The 18,667-nt window shown below is 41.2% G+C and overlaps 4 protein-coding genes across 4 annotated transcripts; all 4 read right to left on the reverse strand.

Annotated features, from left to right (window-relative positions):
- Positions 1–1,333: 1,333 nt before the first annotated feature.
- LOC121952677 (olfactory receptor 52N5-like) lies at positions 1,334–2,272 on the reverse strand. The gene has a single exon (XM_042499478.1). It carries the CDS (start codon positions 2,270–2,272, stop codon positions 1,334–1,336), a length of 939 nt encoding a protein of 312 aa, XP_042355412.1.
- Positions 2,273–5,678: 3,406 nt separating this feature from the next.
- LOC121952678 (olfactory receptor-like protein COR2) lies at positions 5,679–6,656 on the reverse strand. Its single transcript, XM_042499479.1, is given in 1 exon segment — positions 5,679–6,656. A coding segment is annotated over 1 exon segment (972 nt). The 5' UTR covers positions 6,651–6,656.
- Positions 6,657–10,083: 3,427 nt separating this feature from the next.
- LOC121952808 (olfactory receptor 52N4-like) lies at positions 10,084–11,028 on the reverse strand. Its single transcript, XM_042499648.1, has one exon. The coding sequence runs from the start codon at positions 11,026–11,028 to the stop codon at positions 10,084–10,086; it is 945 nt and encodes a 314-aa protein (XP_042355582.1).
- A 3,819-nt stretch (positions 11,029–14,847) lies between these two features.
- Positions 14,848–15,792, reverse strand: LOC121952679 (olfactory receptor 146-like). The gene has a single exon (XM_042499481.1). It carries the CDS (start codon positions 15,790–15,792, stop codon positions 14,848–14,850), a length of 945 nt encoding a protein of 314 aa, XP_042355415.1.
- Positions 15,793–18,667: the final 2,875 nt, after the last annotated feature.

The following is an 18,667-nucleotide window of genomic DNA, read 5'->3' on the forward strand; positions in this document are numbered from 1 at the left end:
GTGTGTGTCGGTTTTACCTCCATTGATGTGAGCCTCCTCCTGTTGGACCAGAGGTCAGACTGCAGACACTTTTTAAACCATGGCTGAGCGGCTGTGGTGCTCCTGGAGGAGCAGGAGGGCTTTATCTCTCCATACCCAAATGATGTAATCATGTTTTTAAGTTTCACTTGTATGAATTGTGTTGTGTTATTCACAGAAGTTGATGCACATTATGTGCAAGTACACCTACATCCCCCAGAGTGTTAGTCTGTCTCAGTGTTAGTCTGATTTTGAATACATTTATATCATGTTGTTTACATGGAACACAAATTACAAAGTTACTTATATCACTATTTACTATTAGGGAGTTTCTTTTAGCCCCAATATGAGGAAAATCACAATGCAGGTATTCCTCTTTTTCAACACGTTCTCATATCAAGATGTCACATGTTGCCACTTTGTCAGAGGACTTCTGAGTCTACATGTTACGCTCTTGGTATCCTGCATCTGCTACTGACGGTGCAGGATTCTGTTACCGTGATGTCAACACGAGCACATGGTGGGATGATGCTGTGCATGGTTATATTTAAGCAACAACAGCACATGGAGACCAACGCCGGGACGCAGAGGGCTACCTAGAGCGTAATATGCAGACACAGACGATACCTAGAGTGTAATATGTAAAAGCAGGATACCTAGAATGTAATATGAAGCCGCAGAAGGATACCTAGAGCATAATGTGCAGACATATGGCATACAAAGAGTGTAATATGCAGACGCAGAAGGATACCCAGAGTGTAATGTGTAGACGTGGAAGTCCACTGACATGTGAGGACTTGGGATTAGAACGAGTTGTGATATCTCAGGAATGCCGTGAAAGAATTTCTTCAAATGTAGCACAAACGTTCACTTGGACTCAGGACTAAACTGACTGGATCTTGGGTGTTGACCTTGAAAGTGTGCAGACTGGCAGATTATAGAGATCTTGTGTGTGTGAAGCACGTTTACACAGACATGGATGTAAACTGTAACTGCAAACTTAAGGGTTTGGGAAACATGCGACTTCCAGGGAGTAATGCGAGTTATGACGCCTGGTTTGTCTGTGAACCATCGGGCCTGTGTTATCAACTAAGAAACAAGTGAAACTCAAATTCATTAGTTAAACATACATTTAATGTATATCATATTTTCTTCATACATTATTACTGAACGGATGTATAGAACGAAGTGACATAAATTTGAAAAGAAAAAGCACAACATTCAGTTTTTTAACTGCATGACTTAACATTTCAGTAAGAACGGATACTTTAATGACATTATTTACACTTCATTGAGCACTGAGTCACTTCACCTCTCACGCCTTCATTTTATTCCCGTTAAACATAATCATTATTTTTTGTCTGACTGCTTTGATTTGCAGTCCGTAGATGATTGCGTTCATGGCAGGAGGAACCACATGGAACAAGATGGACGCTAGCTTCCTGTAGTCCGATAAGTGCGGGAAACGATGGAGGATGATGATGACGGAGCCTGACACAAACATGATGACGTAGACGGCCAGGTGAGTGGCGCAGGTCTGCAGCGCTCGGCTGTTCAGCACCTTGTTCTTGCTGCTCAGACACACGATGGCGATCCTCAGGTAGGTGAGCGTGACGCTGCCGATGGAGGAGCCCAGCAGGAGCACGGTGTAGCCGAGGCCGTAGATGTTGTTGATGAGGACGCTCTCGCAGGACAGTTTGAACAAGGAGGCGTTGTCGCAAAACGGGTTGAATATAATCCACCTGCAGCGCGACAGGCGGACGCTGAGGCCCACGAGGATCACCACCATAACCAAAGACACCGCCCACGCCGACACCGACAGCGTCACCACCATCCAGGTGGTCATGATGGTGGCGTACCGCAGGGGGTTGCAGATGGCCACGTAGCGATCGAAGGCCATGACCATGAGGACCGTGTGAGTGGAGCTCGCGTGGAAGTGAGCGCAGAACGCCTGAATGACGCAGCTGGTGTAGTGAATGTAGCGCTCTGTGACGGGAACAAAAACGTCGCTCAGTAAGCGAGGGATGATGGTCGTCGCTCCGAACGCGTCGTTAATGCTCATGTTGCAGAAGAGCAGGTACATGGGCTGCTGGAGGCTCCTATCCATGAAGATCAGGACCACCAGGCCGAGGTTGGACACCATGATGAAGACGTAGATGAGGAGGAGGAGGACGAAGGCGGGGACAGAGGACTGGGGGCTGACCTTTAACCCCTCCAGGAGCAGGATATCTGTGCTTAGAGTCTGGTTCTCCATGGTGCAGGGGGTGATTTAAAGCTACTGAGGACGAAAGACAGAAAAGTTACATCAATAATTAACCTTGCTGACGATAACAGTTCTCGTGCACTGTTCATGATAAAATACTTTAACTTCCTACACCTTAAATACTTTAACCTTCTACACCTAAAATACTTTAACCTCCTTCACCTAAAATACTTTAACCTCTTCACCTAAAATACTTTAACCTTCTTCCTAAAATACTTTAACCTTCTTCACCTAAAATACTTTAACTCCTTCACCCTAAAATACTTTAACCTCCTTCACCTAAAATACTTTAACCTCCTTCACCTAAAATACTTTAACCTTCCTTCACCTAAAATACTTTAACCTCCTTCACCTAAAATACTTTAACCTTCTTCACCCAAAATACTTTAACCTCCTTCACCTAAAATACTTTAACCTCCTTCACCTAAAATACTTTAACCTCCTTCACCTAAAATACTTTAACCTCCTTCACCTAAAATACTTTAACCTCCTTCACCTAAAATACTTTACCTCCTTCACCTAAAATACTTTACCTTCCTACACCTAAAATACTTTACCTTTTTACACCTAAAATATTTCATTTTCCTACATCTAAAATACTTGATGTTCCCTGACCTAAAATACGGAAAGTACTGTGTTTCTTCACCAAACCCTAAAATTCATAACCTCACTTTCTTAAACCTAAAATACTTTACTTTACTTTCCCAAACTGAAAATTAGTAACCTTATTTTTTTAATTATGTAATCATAACATGCTGTATATATTTTTACCTCTAAGAACACTACTTTTAAAGTAAAGGCGTATTGTGGAGGCCCAGGACAAATAATAAAATCATCAAATCCAATTTTTTGGGAAACTGATATTTCAGAATGTGGCAGACAATATGTGGGGTAAACGTTGAGGATGGGAAAGCAGTTTTAATGATTTAGTGCAAAGTTGAATAGCCTCAAAGTAAATCTCCTGTTTGTAACTTTACAGTGTGTTGTTTGGTTTTCTGTCTTCGCCGAGTGTGTCTTAAAAATGTCAGAAAGAGATTACCTGTTTAAATAAACATTAAATAGCATACATTAATACAATTAAAATGGACATGGCAGCTTTTATTTTCATAGAATAAATGTTAGTCTGATTTTTAGTATAAATTCAGTAAGAACAATCAATCAATCAGCAGCCGACTAAAAGAAAAAATGTCTTAAACCGCAGAATTCAGAGGTATTTTAGAAGAACGTAGGTCTGATCTCTTTACAGCTCTTCATAGCTCAGAGTCCGTCTGCTGATTTTCATTCAAAATAAATAAGATTTAATGATTCAGGGTTCAATATATTTCTGCCAATTCAAACTTTGATGACTTCACACAACAAAATCGAAACATAAAAAAATGATAACGACACTGAAACCTACAACAATTTTATGATCATAGTCAAATAAAACCTCTACGCATTACAAATTGTAAAATGATACATAAATAAGATGCAGAAATTTAATAATAAAAGTCTGCAGACTTTCAGTGGTACATGGCTCAATAAAACTGCTGCTCAAAATTCAGAAACGGCTCACACGTCATCAGGAAACACAGCACTGCCTCGTTTAAATTTAAATACTTGAAAACATGACGAGATTTGACTAAAGGCTAAATTTCTCGTTTCAGTTTCATTTGCCAATTTCTTTTAACTCTTTTCCAATTTTAGAAAAACCTTTTGAAGTGTTAACAGAAAAGCAAATCACAGCATGTGCTGCACATAGTAATAAATGAAGACATTCATGTTCAGCGAACTGAAATAAACAAATCACAGAAACTCAAAATGTTATAGATTTATAGCACAAACTCGTGTAAGATGAAAGAATGTAAGATGGTTTCTGTCTTTCAAATATTAACAAGAAGAGAAGATTCAAACATGATCGGCAGCATTCAGTAAACAAACACCATCATCAGGCTTTAGAGGACGAGTGTGTGCCACGCTCACCTGTCGACACGAACCTCCTCCACCGAGACCAGAGACACGCCGACGCCTTTTGTAAGAGAGATTACCGACCTGACAGCCGTTACCTGGAGACAGACTTCTCAACCTTTGATGGACAGCCCTGTTTATGTCGTCTGAGCTTCTATAATGCTAGTTTCAACATTTATTATTATTATTATTATTATTATTACACACACAAAAAAATCACCAAGCCGTGCAGATATTCTCTGTTGGATTTGCTCTGTAGAGTCCTTCAGGAAAGAGTCCTAAAACCCAGAAACCAGCATGTCAGCACTTCCTGCTCCCTCGATCAAAGTCAGCGTGATTTTGGTGGTTGCCTGAAATAGCTCTGTGATTAACCCTTTAAAACCCGCGTAAACTGGCTTGACCTCTTTTGAAAACATGGGAACAAGGCAAAGAGCAATAATAGATGAAAAAAAGTTTTAAAAAATGCAAGAAAATCCCATGAAAATTTGTTTTAAAAGATAATAATATGACAAGAAAATTACCTGCGTGCTGCGTCATCCCACCATGTGCATTAGTTGACATCACGGTAACGGCATCCTGCAGTGCTAACAGCTGATGCAGAGGGATACCTAAAACCATCAAACCGCATCATGTTACAGGTTGGGATAAGAACGTGTTAGATTGACTTGCTGTCGGAGCCAGCCTCAAGTGGAGATTAGAGGCTCTGCAGCTTTTAGCACTTAATTTGTCAGAGCCCAAAACTGATGCTTGGTTTCATGACGTTCCAGTCCATTGTCATTGTTGCTTTTGCAGGGATTTCAGTGTAAGCTCTTGACGCCAACGCACCCTTGGTTGAAACAAACCCTGAACTTTCATGCAGGAGTCTGGTGTTTACCTCCTGTCTGAATGTGCTGATGTGCTCATGTTGACATCACGGTAGCAGCATCCTGGAACGTCAACAGCAGACGCAGAAGGATACTGAGAGCGCAGAAGGATACCGTGAGCGTAACATAGACGCAGAAGGATACCGTGAGCGTAACATGTAGACGCAGAAGGATACCGTGAGCGTAACATGTAGATGCAGAAGTCCACTCACAAAGCAGCAACATGTGACGAGTTGGAATGACGTGTTGGGCTTTCATTGTATTTGTAATGAGAACACCTCAGCCTCGTTACTTCAAATCTGACGTAGTTATTTTTAAGTAAAATATCTCTTGTGAGTTTATAGGAATGAAAACATTTTAAAAGACAGAGATGGATTCATGATGAAAAGTTGTCCATAAATCTTTTAATACTTCTTGTCAAAGTAAATACACACACACACACACACATATATATATATATATATATATATATAATAAAAATAGTATGTGCAGCTCTTATGCATTGATCAATAAGAAAATAGGTAAAGTCAAGTTGATGATGATGTTAATAAACTAACTTAAACCCAGAATATCAGCATCATCCGTCGTCATATTTCTGCTTCAAATTGAGGTTTGCATTTCGTGTTGGTCACCTGACATCACAACAGAGCCGTGATCGTCTGTCGAACCTCTTTGATTTGCAGCCCGTAGATAACGGCGTTCAGGGCCGGCAGGAAGACGTGTCCCAGGACGGCTGCCACCTTCCTGTGATCCGCCAGTTGTGGAAAGCGGTGCAGGATGACGATGATGAAGCCGGACACCAGCAGGATGATGACGTAGACGGCCAGGTGAGTGGCGCAGGTCTGCAGCGCTCGGCTGTTCAGCACCTTGTTCTTGCTGCTCAGACACACGATGGCGATCCTCAGGTAGGTGAGCGTGACGCTCCCGATGGAGGAGCCCAGCAGGAGCACGGTGTAGCCGAGGCCGTAGATGTTGTTGATGAGGACGCTCTCGCAGGACAGTTTGAACAAGGAGGCGTTGTCGCAAAACGGGTTGAATATAATCCACCTGCAGCGCGACAGGCGGACGCTGAGGCCCACGAGGATCACCACAAGAACGAAGGCGGTTCCCCACGCCGTCGCCGTCAGCGCCACCACCTTCCTGTTGGTCATGATGGTGGCGTACCGCAGGGGGTTGCAGATGGCCACGTAGCGGTCGAAGGCCATGATCATGAGCACGGTGTGAGAGGCGCTGGCGTGCAGGTGAACGCAGAAAGCCTGAACGGCGCAGTGGGTGAAGTGAATGTGGCGCTCCGAGTCTGACGTCAGAAGATCTCTGAGGATGTGAGGCACGACGACGGTGGCGCCGAAAACATCGTTAATGCTCATGTTGCAGAGGAGCAGGTACATGGGCTGCTGGAGGCTCCTGCTCCTGGAGATCAGCACCACCAGGCCGACGTTCGACACCACGATGAAGACGTAAACGATCAGGAGGAGGATGAAGGCGGGGATGAAGGACCGGGAGGTGACCTTTAACCCCTCCAGGATGAGAATGTCCCCAACAAATGTGCTGTTGTCCATTTCTCCTCTGAAGGCTTTTGGCCAGAGTTATTCAGTTAAAGGTCCAGAAAGACAACAGGAGTTCACTGTGACGCTTTAAAAAATAAATCCAAATTACAGTAATGGGATGCAATTTCACACAGATTTGTCAATGTGAATTTGACACAAACTATGAATATTTCCACATATTATTACAATAATATGATGTTATTTGACACAGAAATATGGAACTTTTTCACAATGAAAATATAACATGTTGTATTTTGACACATCTTGATATTTCCAAAATAACAATTACAATGATGTGCTCTAATTTGACGTAGAGCTTAAATATTTCCAAACTGAAACGATATGCTGTAATTTTTACACTCAGAATTTAGCTCTTTTAACACTACCATTACAATTTTAGGCTGTAATAAGTGTAAATATCTCTAAATTAAAAATATAAACTCTTATTTTACACATATCATAAATAGTTCCACATAACAATTACAATAATATTCTGTAATTTTACAAAGAAAAATAAAAAATATCTTCACATTAAAAGGACAATAACATGCAGTTCTTTGACACATAATTTCAGTATTTCCACATTAAAATGCCAACAATATGCTGTACGTTGACACTGAATTTTGTTATGCAGAGGAGTTGTTATTCTAAATTTCCCTTAAAGACATCCGGCATATTAAGTCTGCGTACACTTTGTCGTTCAGTGTTTCAGCCTAATTTTTTAGAGGGTTAATCCACTTTAACAACAAAAACAAAATAATCTTCTCCTCACTTATAATATTTTTTGAAGATTCCCACTTAAACGTCAGTCATTTCTACAAAAGAAGACTGTTCCTGCTGAAACACTGCCAGAGTCAACATGCTTTTGATAAATGTAATGCAGCGTTTGACATCTTCTGTCATTAAATCAGGTCAGAAAAACACATTTAAAGTGTAAAAAATAGAAGGAACCTCATCTGAAGACAGTTCGTTCTTCCAAAACACACAGATGCATTGATGCTGAATTTTTTAAATGTTATCTTTGATTCAATAAAAACACTTAAAAACCAAAATACAAAACAACATTTAACCAAAAAACTCCGAACAACAAATCCTGCAAATCACATCAGAATAAAAGTGGATGCAGTTCAACACAGAACTTAAGTTACAATCGGTGTGACCTCGACACAAACTGTTCAGTCGAGGGTTTTTTCAACGCTGAGAGAGACACAAAAACATGACAAATATTTATATAAAATATCAAAACCAACCATTTCAGAAAGCTGTAAGGTGAGTTAGGACAAAGTTTGTGTGTAGCAGAAGATTTGATCTTTTTTTCGATTTTTTTTAAGCTGCTGCAGTAATTGAGGGGACACACTCGACCCGCAACATGCTGCAAAACTCATAAACCACAGAATCACGCCGTAAAACTCATAAAAAGCAGAAAAATGCTGTAAAGTTGGTCAGCATTAAAAGGGGTCAGGTTTAGAGGGTCACAGAGTGATGCAGCCGCTGAGGACGCGGCGCTGACACACACCTCCCTCCCAGAAATGAAAGCATACACACTTTTATTCGGAGCATCACGTGTTGACAGGTCAACCGTTGCCTGGCGACCATTGATACTGAGCTTCAGAGTGTCATAACCACGTATGTCGGTTACTTATCCGCCCACACGGACCGCCTAACGTGTTGTGGATGTGGGCTGGAGGAGGCCTGACACCTGCTGGTGGTTCAGACGCTGTAATCCTTCGATGCTGAAACATCGGGCCTCATACCACAAACTATATAAGAACTACTTTTTTCTTACTTTTCATTTTGGTAGTACCCAGTGATTTTTGGGATTCTCCAGTGTTTTCTTATTTTTGCTTTTCTCTGCGTACAGGAGAAAACTACGTGTGGTCGAGAGCGCTCCGACCAAGATAAGAGAAAAACATCTCGCTTTCAAAGGCCACAAATTGTCGTCCAACACAAAGAAAGATACGTTTTGTATTTGAGGAACATATAAAAAATGTGGACCTTGTTTTAGAGTAAACATGAGGGATTCATACATTTCAGGGCTAAAGAGATAAGCGATGCTGGATGGACTGATCCCACAGCTGAGCTGAGCACAGCTGAATGTAACTGAGTACATGTACTCAGGAACTGTAGTGAAGTACAAATCTGAGGAGTCCACAGACCCGCACGGAGGACGAGACAGGACTCTGTGACAGAAGACGCAACTCCGAGCCTGTCAGGCTTCAGCACAGGAAACCCACAAGGACGGCCCCGCAGGACGTCCCTCACTCCAAAACCTCCAAAACCTCAAAACCTCAAAACCTCCAAAACTCCAAACCTCCAAAACCTCAAAACCTCCAAAACTCCAAACCTCCAAAACCTCAAAACCTCCAAAACCCCAAACCTCCAAACCTCAAAACCTCCAAAACCTCCAAAACTCCAAAACCTCCAAAACCTCAAAACCTCCAAAACTCCAAACCTCCAAAACCTCAAAACCTCCAAAACCTCAAAACCTCCAGGTACTGAGAACCTCCCCACAACTCCCGACTTTGCTCAGGAGCCACTTTTTCAAGATGACACGAGGCCACTTGCAGCAGCTCCATACATGTTTCTAGATTTTAGGATGTTTTAAGGATTTAAGGACATTTCGAGGTATTTAAGGCATTTCTTGAAATTTTTTAACATTTCTTGGATTTTCGGATATTTGTGGATTTTATTTTTTACACACTTTATTTCTTAAATGCTGCACTTTATTTCCTGCTTCGTGCGTCAGGCGATAGTTAGCCTGAGGCGTTTTGTGCCAGGTGATCGTCTGTCTGTCCACACGTCAGCACTTATATTATGTATATATCATTATTATTATTACTTTTTACTATTTTACTTTTTTTTTATCCTGGTCTTTTAACTTAAATCTTGTTTTAATTGTTTTACATGTCTGAGCTCTTGTAACCGCTTTCCAATGTGGAAAATAAACTGACTCTGATTTCTTGGATCTCAGAATATTTCGAGGATTTTAGGATTTGAATCTGAATTAGAAATGTTATTATTGTTTTATATTATATTACATTAATTTAATCATTTATAAATTTATTCATGAAAGATAACATAAACACGTGATTTAACCTTTTAAATATATTTCAGTCTTAACACATATAAAAAGTCAAAGAGGGCCTGAGTACGAGTGTTTCCAGCAGCCACTAAATCTGTGTGTTTTGCAGCGACCCGTCTGCAGCTTTTGTGGATATTTTCAGCTAAAACACGACTTTTTCGTGACTATAACCACGTTTTAAGCCTAAACATGACCACATGGTAACGACTGTCGGCACATCCTCGATGTACAGACGTAATATCATCGATCAAAGCCAGCAGTAGTTGTGGTGACGGGGTTAAAGTCCAACATGATTCCTGCAGAAATGATTTCATCAGATATTTTCAGATTTTGCTCAACAGTCTGAGCAAACTTTGGGTCATTTTATTTGATTTGAGCTACTTTCCTGCTGTGAAACACAGCGATGATCCTCTTCCTGATCTCTCTCAGCTGCAGCCCGTAGATGACGGTGTTGAACGCAGGAAGATTCACCTGAATTACGAGCGCCGCCACCTTCCTGTGGTCCACCAGCTTCGGGAAGCGGTGCAGGATCACGACGATGAAGCAGGACGCCAGCAGGAAGACGTACACGGCCAGGTGAGTGGAGCACGTCTGCAGCGCCCGGCGGTTCATCGCCTTGTTTTTACTGCGCACGCACACGGCGGCGATCCTCAGGTAGGTGAGCGTGATGCTGACGATGGAGGAGCCCAGGATGACCGCGGTGAAGACGAGGCCGTAGACGTTGCTGATGAGGACGCTCTCACAGGAGAGGTTGAACAAGGAGGCGTTGTCACAGTACGGGTTGGGGATAACCCGCCTGCAGCGAGTCAGCCGCATGCTGAGGCCCAGGAGGACGGTGACACCGACGAAGGCCGCCGCCCAGGCCGCCACCGACAGCGTCACCACCTTCCTGTTGGTCATGACGGTGGCGTACCGCAGGGGGTTGCAGATGGCCACGCAGCGGTCGAAGGCCATGATCATGAGCACGGTGTGCGAGGCGTTGGCGTAGAGGTGAATACAGAAGGCCTGAACCACACAGTCCGTGTAACGAATGTACCGCTCTGAATGTGGCGTGAAAACATGTCTGAGTACGTACGGCGTGACACTTGTGGCGCCAATAATGTCATTCACGCTCAAGTTGCAGGAGAGCAGATACATGGGCTGTCGGAGAGTCCTGCTCGTGAAGATCAGGACGACCAAACTGATGTTTGTCAACATCACAAAGACGTAGACGAGGAGGAGGAGGACGAAGGCGGGGACGCTGGACCGCTGGGAGACCTTTAACCCCTCCAGGAGCAGGACGTCCTCACGGAACGTCTGGTTCTCCATATATTTGTTTAAGACTGCAAAAACAGAGTTTAAGTTTCCATTAACCCTCAAAATGCGCAAATTGAGAATGTAAAATACAACTAATGAAAACGCACAAATTTAGGAAAATCTCCCATTAATGACAAAAAAGTTTTTCACCATGAGGAAGACACATTTGTCCAAACTGCCTTTTTAGTCTTTTCGAGGTCACGTGACGCTGCGAGGTACGTGATATGTCCTATGAATAATGTCCTAAAATACTAGGAATGTCCTGAAAGTCCTAGAAACATCGTAGAGTCATATTAGTGTCCTAAAATTAATTAATTCAAAACAGTTAAAAACAGTTGGGGTCAAAGCAGAGTAACTGGTATTCACGGCGTGAAACTGGTTCGTAGTAACGAATGTGTGAGTTTGAATGTCGTGAGATGTTCCAGGTAGATGCAGCAGAAAAATTAAGGGAATTTATTTATTTATTTTTTCCAAATTCAGAAAAATTCTAGAAACGTATATGTGGCTGCTGGCCTCAGATTTACAGTTTCTTCATCAGTGTCATTAATTATTTTGTTTCCTCACTGGCTGAATCTCACTGCTGACTGTTTTTAGCTTTTACATGAAATGATCCCAACGAGCTCCGCTCAGTGAGATAAACAGATTTACTTCGGAGAGAGCAGAGCTCTGCAGAAAAAGTCATAAAAGTTACAAATTGGTGGTGAAACATTTCAGAAACAAAGATTAAAAAACGTTCCTGCAAAACTACAATAAGCTGCTGGCAGCTTTAATGCCACTTTACCATTATTTTACAGTGTCAATACTGTAAATAAGCTCAGCACTGTAGTCTTATTGCATTATTAAAGCAACTAATTCAAACTTAATTATTAAAGTGTTCTACAGAAGATTTAAAGTTTACAAAAAGGTCCCAGAAAGCATTAAAACTTTACTGGATTTTCGTTTCAAACTGTCGTGTTACTGTTAAATTTGGCTGATTTTTACAGCAGTAATATTAGCTCCAAAAAGCATCAAGATTTGTAATTATTTGTTATTTGTAATTTGTAATTTATTTATTTAAACGTGGACAGTGAACATTAATCCGGCTAATTTTTATTGTTGGTCCCTCACCTGATGTTAAACTGCTTCCTAAAATAACAACATGAGATAAAAATTCACACAAGATAATAAAACGTGAAGTTTATGTAAAAATATGAGCAGCATGAGCAGTGGGAGTTCAGTGATTTTTACATTTCGTAAAATTAGCCAAAAATCAGATATTTTCACTACTGTTGATGTTGATAACGTAAAATAACGATGAAGCCGGCAGCAACATTTTATTCAGCAGAAATCAGACGAACAAATGTACAGTAACAGTTCAGTAATGTACAGTCCTGTTTTTTAAATACAGTAAAACACTATAAATCCTGATGGTTTTATGGAGCCAATATTACTGCTGCAAACCTCAAATTCTACTGTAGAATACTGTAATAAATTTACAGTAATTTACTGTTGAAGTAATTTATTACTGACACTGTAAAATAATGGAAACTACATTTCATCTGCATAAATCTGATAAATTTCTGTAAAAAATTTACGGCTAAACGTAGACATTTTTTTAATACTGTAAAGACTTACTGTATTTTGAAAAAACTTTACTGTTAGAATTTGGCAATATTTTACAGCATTTTTTTACAGTGTGCAAGAGTTAAGAATATGGAGTCATTTGTCAGCAACACTGAGAGCAAAAGTTTGAAAAAAGCAGGAGCCATGAAAGTGAATTTAAAAGCTTATTAACATTTGATTTTTCTAAGAGCAGACTGAATCGTTCTGTTAGAGCAAAGAAAGAATAATTCGGTCCACATTTCTCTTCCTGCTGTGAAAAAAAGTAGCCAAACATTGTGAAGTTATATTTCCACACGATGTGTTTGCAGCTGCCGAGGATACTGTGTGTTTTTAACATTACCTGGCTGCAGCGTGAACCCCCTCCACCCCAAACCAGAGCTGAAACATCTGCAACACTTTTATTCAGAGCGCCAGAGGCCTTCAGCCTCACGCGCTCGCAGGTCATCCGTCACCTAGCAACCAGTGACTCAGCATCACCAGAGCGTCCACAGTGATGACAGTCACATACAGAGCGGCCCTAATAAACATTCTTATAAAAAATGGTGATTCTTTATATATACATATATATATATATATATATATATATATATATATATATATAGTTTTTTTTTTAATTAGTGAGGTCAGTTTTTATTTCTTGAAAAATCTTCTGCAATCTTTTTTTTTAAAGGAAATATTTTGCCAGTTCTTCTTTCTTCAAAGTTTTGGCCTATTTCAGTCAAAATCAGTTTTATTGATTTTTTTTAATATAAAAGCACGGTGCTGAATGTTCACTGCAGAAACATGAGAAAGGTACAGGAATCAGTGTATCCAGAACATTAACAGAAATACGGTTTTATTATATATATATATACACACACACACCTTATTTATTTATTTATTTATTTTTCAAGATAGAGTCACATTTGAGATTTTTTTTGGAAATCATGGACATTATGTCCTCGGGCTGAAGGGGAAGAACACCAGATTGTTACCAGCTCAAAGCATCTGTGATGGTGGGAAATTGCAAATTGTTTTATCGTTCTTTTAACAGCATCCAAACTTTTTTAAAATAAGGTCATAATAATAAAAGTGATAATAAATACACATGACATATTATTTCTTATTTATATCTATTTATTATATTATTGAATCTCTGTAGGCATACCATTAACACATGTAACACAAATGAATGCAGCAGACTGTTAAAATAATCTCGTCTGCGTCAAATAAACAGACTAGTGTTTTTAATGTTCTTTTTTTTAAAATAGCAAACAGATCATAGAAGTAAAACTGATGTTACAGGAGAAAAACACAGTGGACTTCCCCCCAAAATCAAGTAAAAGACTATTTTTATATATAAACACAAATAAACATCTTAAACATTTATATGCCATATTCATCATGGGTATAGACTGACTGAGTGACGAGGAAAATATTCTGATATTTAATTACTTAATACAAACTAGACCTATTTATGTCAATTTCATGATTAAAAGTTTTAAACATTGGAAAATAACAGAAAAACTGCTATTGGAGCTGTAGTTACCAGGACCCTGCTGTGATTTTACAGTGCCAATACCATGAAGTACTCCAACATCATATTACAGTTAAATGTATTACAGTATTCTGCAGGAGATTTTGAGGTTTGCAGTGTAATATTGGCGCCAAAAAGCATCAAGATTTACAATTTCGTACAGATTTTTAAAAAAACCTATACATAATTGTAAGAGTTCTGCCATATTTTTGCAGCAGTTTGTTAGTGTCGATCTCTGCTGATTGACGTTGCCAGAATCTTAGCACAACTTTACAGTGTCGAACCTGAACATCACTGTAAGAATTTGCCCCCAAAGACCCTCAAAATACTACATTACTGTTTCATCCTGGCAGTATTTTTACATGAATTTGTTACAGACCCATCCATGTCAATTTCATGATTAAAAATGAGAAAGAAAAGAAAAACACAATAATATTACAGAGAGAGTCAAGACAGGAGGTGTAAAGTGTTAAAACCAAGTGCTCTTCCAGGATAGGGCAAAAAGTCACATAAGGATAAAGAGCATTGACTGATTGTGATTAAAAACCATTTTTTTTATTTCATGGATAGACCAATGAGAGTCTTCATCAGGGATCCGACCACTTAGTCAAAATGCATCAGTTAATTAATAAGAGACTTTTAACCAGAATCACACAGACTTAGCTGGACAGTCATACCTTTGTTATGATGGTGTTTCATTTATTTTGTTTGCATCACAATGATGGCAAAACCTTTCCGGACTGGAAAAACTGTGACATGAATTTTCGTATCTCTTTGGACTGGACTCCGTAGATGATGGGGTTCAGGCTTCCAGGGACGATATGAAACATAATCGCGGAGAGTTTTCTGAAGTCTGAGTGCTGGGGGAAGCGGTGCAGGGCGATAGTGAGCATGCCGCTGAAGAACAAAATCAGATACACAAAGAGGTGAGTGCTGCAGGTCTTCAGAGCTTTGCTGTTCAAAGACTTGTTCTTACTGGTGAGACAGACGACTGTGATCTTAGTGTAGGTGAGGACCATCGAGCCGATAGAGGAGCCGAGTAAGACGACGGTGAAGGTGAGGCCGTAAACATTATTAATGAACACGCTCTCACAGGACAGCTTAAACAGCGAGGCGTTGTCACAGTAAGGGTTTGTGATCAGAGTCCTGCACCGGTTCAGCCGTATGGTCAAACCCAGCAGAATCCCGACCAAAACAAACGCCACTCCCCAGGCGGACGCCGTCAGCTTGATCACCATCCTGTTGGTCATTATTGAAGGGTAACGCAGCGGGTCACAGATGGCCACGTATCTGTCAAACGCCATAATCATGAGCACGGTGTGGGACGTGGTGCCGAATATGTGCGAGCAGAGAGCCTGGCAAACACACTCATAGTAACTGATGAGGCGGGAGGCGGGAGGCCTCATCATGTCGATCAGCAGACGAGGAACCAAGTAAGAGTTCCCGACGATGTCGTTAACTGTCAGGTTGCAGAAGAGGAGATACATGGGCTGATGGAGGCTTTTGTCAATGAAAATCAGGGCCATAATGCCGACATTCACCACCAAAATCAAGAGGTAGCAGAGGAAGAAAAAGATAAAGACGGGGTACACTGAAACCTCTGTGAACGTTAAGCCCTCCATGTGGAGGGTGACGCTGTTGAGCGTGTAGTTTTCCATTAGACTGAAACAAATCAGAGAAGAAGAAAAATGTCTTTTCAGACCAGAAACAGGACATCACAGAGCAGAGATGTGACAGTGCAGTGATTCAAACACTGAAACATTTCAGTTTACCTGTAATTCTCCTGCTGTGCCTCCAGACAGCAAACACTCACCGGCCGACCCTCCACAAGAGGACCCCGACCTCTGTCACGAATTTAAGAGAGACGGTGATGCAATCTCGAGCTGGTAACCATAGGCAACGACTGAGTGATGAAGGCCGGCTGCTTGTTGTTGTGGAAGTAACGTGATGGCATCTCCAAGATGCTGAAGAAAAGCATTATCTTCACTTTTACCAAAATATGACAATTTATTACACAGTGAATGTAACTCGTCGAACTTGACGAATTCATCAGGTGAGGCCTTTTGTACAAATACTCATCCTGCTTTGTTTGGGGACCACTTCTGCAAATTTACAGGAGGCCAGGGGCCAGTCACAGCAGCCCCGGACATGTTTCTACATTTTATTTTGTAGGATTTTAGGACGTTTTAAGGATTTTAGGTCATTTCAAGGATTTTTTTGACATATGAAAGATTTTGGGACGTATCTCAGAATTTCTCCAAATGTCTGCTTGCTCTCAATCTCCGCCAGTGTCTCCGCCAGTGTCCGCTCTGCTAGTGTCCGCTCTGCCAGTGTCCGCTCTGCCAGTGTCCGCCGGTGTCTCCACCGGTGTCTCTGAACGTCCGCACCACTATCATTGTCAGTTGGTGTCTCCGCTCCACTCTCATTGTCCTTCAGGTGATCTCAATCTCTTCTAGGGCTCCAAAATGTCTTTATCCGGTCCTGATACTGTCATTTGACTGAACCTCGGGATCATGAGTCAGTCTAAAAACTCGCTGAGGTTACTGTTTCTCTGGCAAAGAGAATGACTAAATGTTTAAATGATTGTTGCACTACAGAAACTTTGGATTAAAGGTCAAAAACAGACAAAAAGATGATGGCTGCTTCAGTGTGGTCTGAGGCCTCCCTGCTGACTAATGTAACTGTGACCTCACTGTTTGTTTGCTGTTGTTACGGTGACAGTTTTTGCTAATTAGTGTCATGAGGAAGTCTGCAGGGGAGCTCCTGCTAACCCCGACCTCCCACCACAACACCAGCTGAACTCATCAACAACAAGCTCTTCTGTGGAGGAAAGTTTCTCTCTTCAGGAAATCCCCATGTGGCTCCTTCGTTGCCCCCGAGGGCTTAGAGATCAGACAAGTTCTGTATCGTGACTTTTGTTACAACTTTGAGCAAACCGAACAAGGAATGACAAAGTAGTTGAAGTTAAACTTGAATGAGGCTTTTTCCAACCTGTAACATTTGAATTGAAGAAATGAAGAAAACTCCGTCTGGATCCAGTTTTCTCCTCGCTGAGTTAACAATCAATCAGAAATTGCATGTTGGCATTAAGAAGCTCATTTTCTATTTAAGAAACAAACAAAAAAAACAACATCAGTTTAAAATATAGATGTAAATATGCTTTGGAGTTAGCAGGACGGCTAATTTTGCATCCAACAATCCGAACAATCGAAATATCATGAAAGATAAAACATTTTGAAAAAAATACAACAATGCATACAAAGTACAAATGTGCATTAACAGTTGCAAAGTAAACTGTATGTTTCATCTATGTGTCATTATTTCACAGCGATTAAAACCAGTGTTGTTACAGAGCCGTTTTATTTATTTTTTTGGCCTGTTTATGTGTATTTTTGGCAAAGTCTGTACCAACAAAGTCTTGGTAAAATCTGTGGTGCGTGGTGGTGTGGTTGCTGTGCACATATTCTAGGGTTTAGACTATTTTTTTGATAATTATGGATCTCAGTGCACATTTCACAGGTGCATGATAATAGTATGTGCAACCTGTGACTCTTGTTAGGGATTACAGGGCACAGAAAATATAAAGATGCATGAAATATTTTTTTAAACGACACCGCAGGCATTGCTTTATTGCCCTTAAGGCTAAGAGGGCAACTGCCCCAAGATCCTCAGAGGCTGAATGCAAGTCAGCTGGTTTTGGTAGTTTGTCATCAGTGCGGCTCTTTGTGGTCGTATGTTGTGCCTCATGATGTTGCACACGTGTCCAGTGGCGTACAGGTCTGGACTGCTGCAGGTCAGTCTAGTACCTGAACTCTGTCACGATGCTGGAACACCTGCACAGTGTGTCTTAATAAAAGACGCAGGGACGTCCCTGAAAACGAATCACCTGGATGGCAGCATATGTTGCTCCAAAACCAGTATGGACCTTTCAGCATTCATGCTGGCATTACTCATGTCAAGTCACACACACACACACACACACACACACACACACACACACACACATCATCATCATCATCAGCATCATCACAGATGCTTTGAGCTTTGAGCTGGTATCAGTCTGGTTGGTGCTTTTCTCTTTTATCCCAGAGGACATGAAGTCTGTTAGTTCAATCTGGCATCAATAAGTGATCAAAGTCCAGGCTGCCCTGAGCCTGTGTGTGCTGCGGTCCCTGTATACCTGTCTTTATTGGGCTGGATGAGCTCCCAGGTGTCTCAGTGACCAGCAGGTTAATAGAATTAAAGCTGCGGTGAGCCGTTCAGGGACCGACAGCCATGAAGACGCTCTCTGGAGAGACCCCAGCCCTCTGTCCACGGTCCATCTCATCATCTCATGCAGGAGTGATTTTGTGGTCGATGCGCTTCATGTTACTCTTGTTTATTTCTGGTATTTCTCACACAAACACAGCTTTGTATGTCTTATAGCATAGACAAAGTCTTTGTTTTCTCAGCTCCATGTGTCCGGTGCAGAGACAGGTTAGTGCCCGAAATAGTGTCACAAAAGGTGGTTGTTTTTTCCCGAGTCATGGTTGT

The sequence above is a fragment of the Plectropomus leopardus genome, chromosome 13, assembly GCF_008729295.1.
Source record: "Plectropomus leopardus isolate mb chromosome 13, YSFRI_Pleo_2.0, whole genome shotgun sequence".
Lineage (NCBI taxonomy): Eukaryota > Metazoa > Chordata > Actinopteri > Perciformes > Serranidae > Plectropomus > Plectropomus leopardus.

What these genes read in the sequence shown, in the direction of transcription:
- LOC121952808 (XM_042499648.1), bottom strand. Translation starts at nt 11,028, where the DNA reads ATGGAGAACCAGACGTTCCGTGAGGACGTCCTGCTCCTGGAGGGGTTA.
- LOC121952679 (XM_042499481.1), bottom strand. Translation starts at nt 15,792, where the DNA reads ATGGAAAACTACACGCTCAACAGCGTCACCCTCCACATGGAGGGCTTA.
- LOC121952677 (XM_042499478.1), bottom strand. Translation starts at nt 2,272, where the DNA reads ATGGAGAACCAGACTCTAAGCACAGATATCCTGCTCCTGGAGGGGTTA.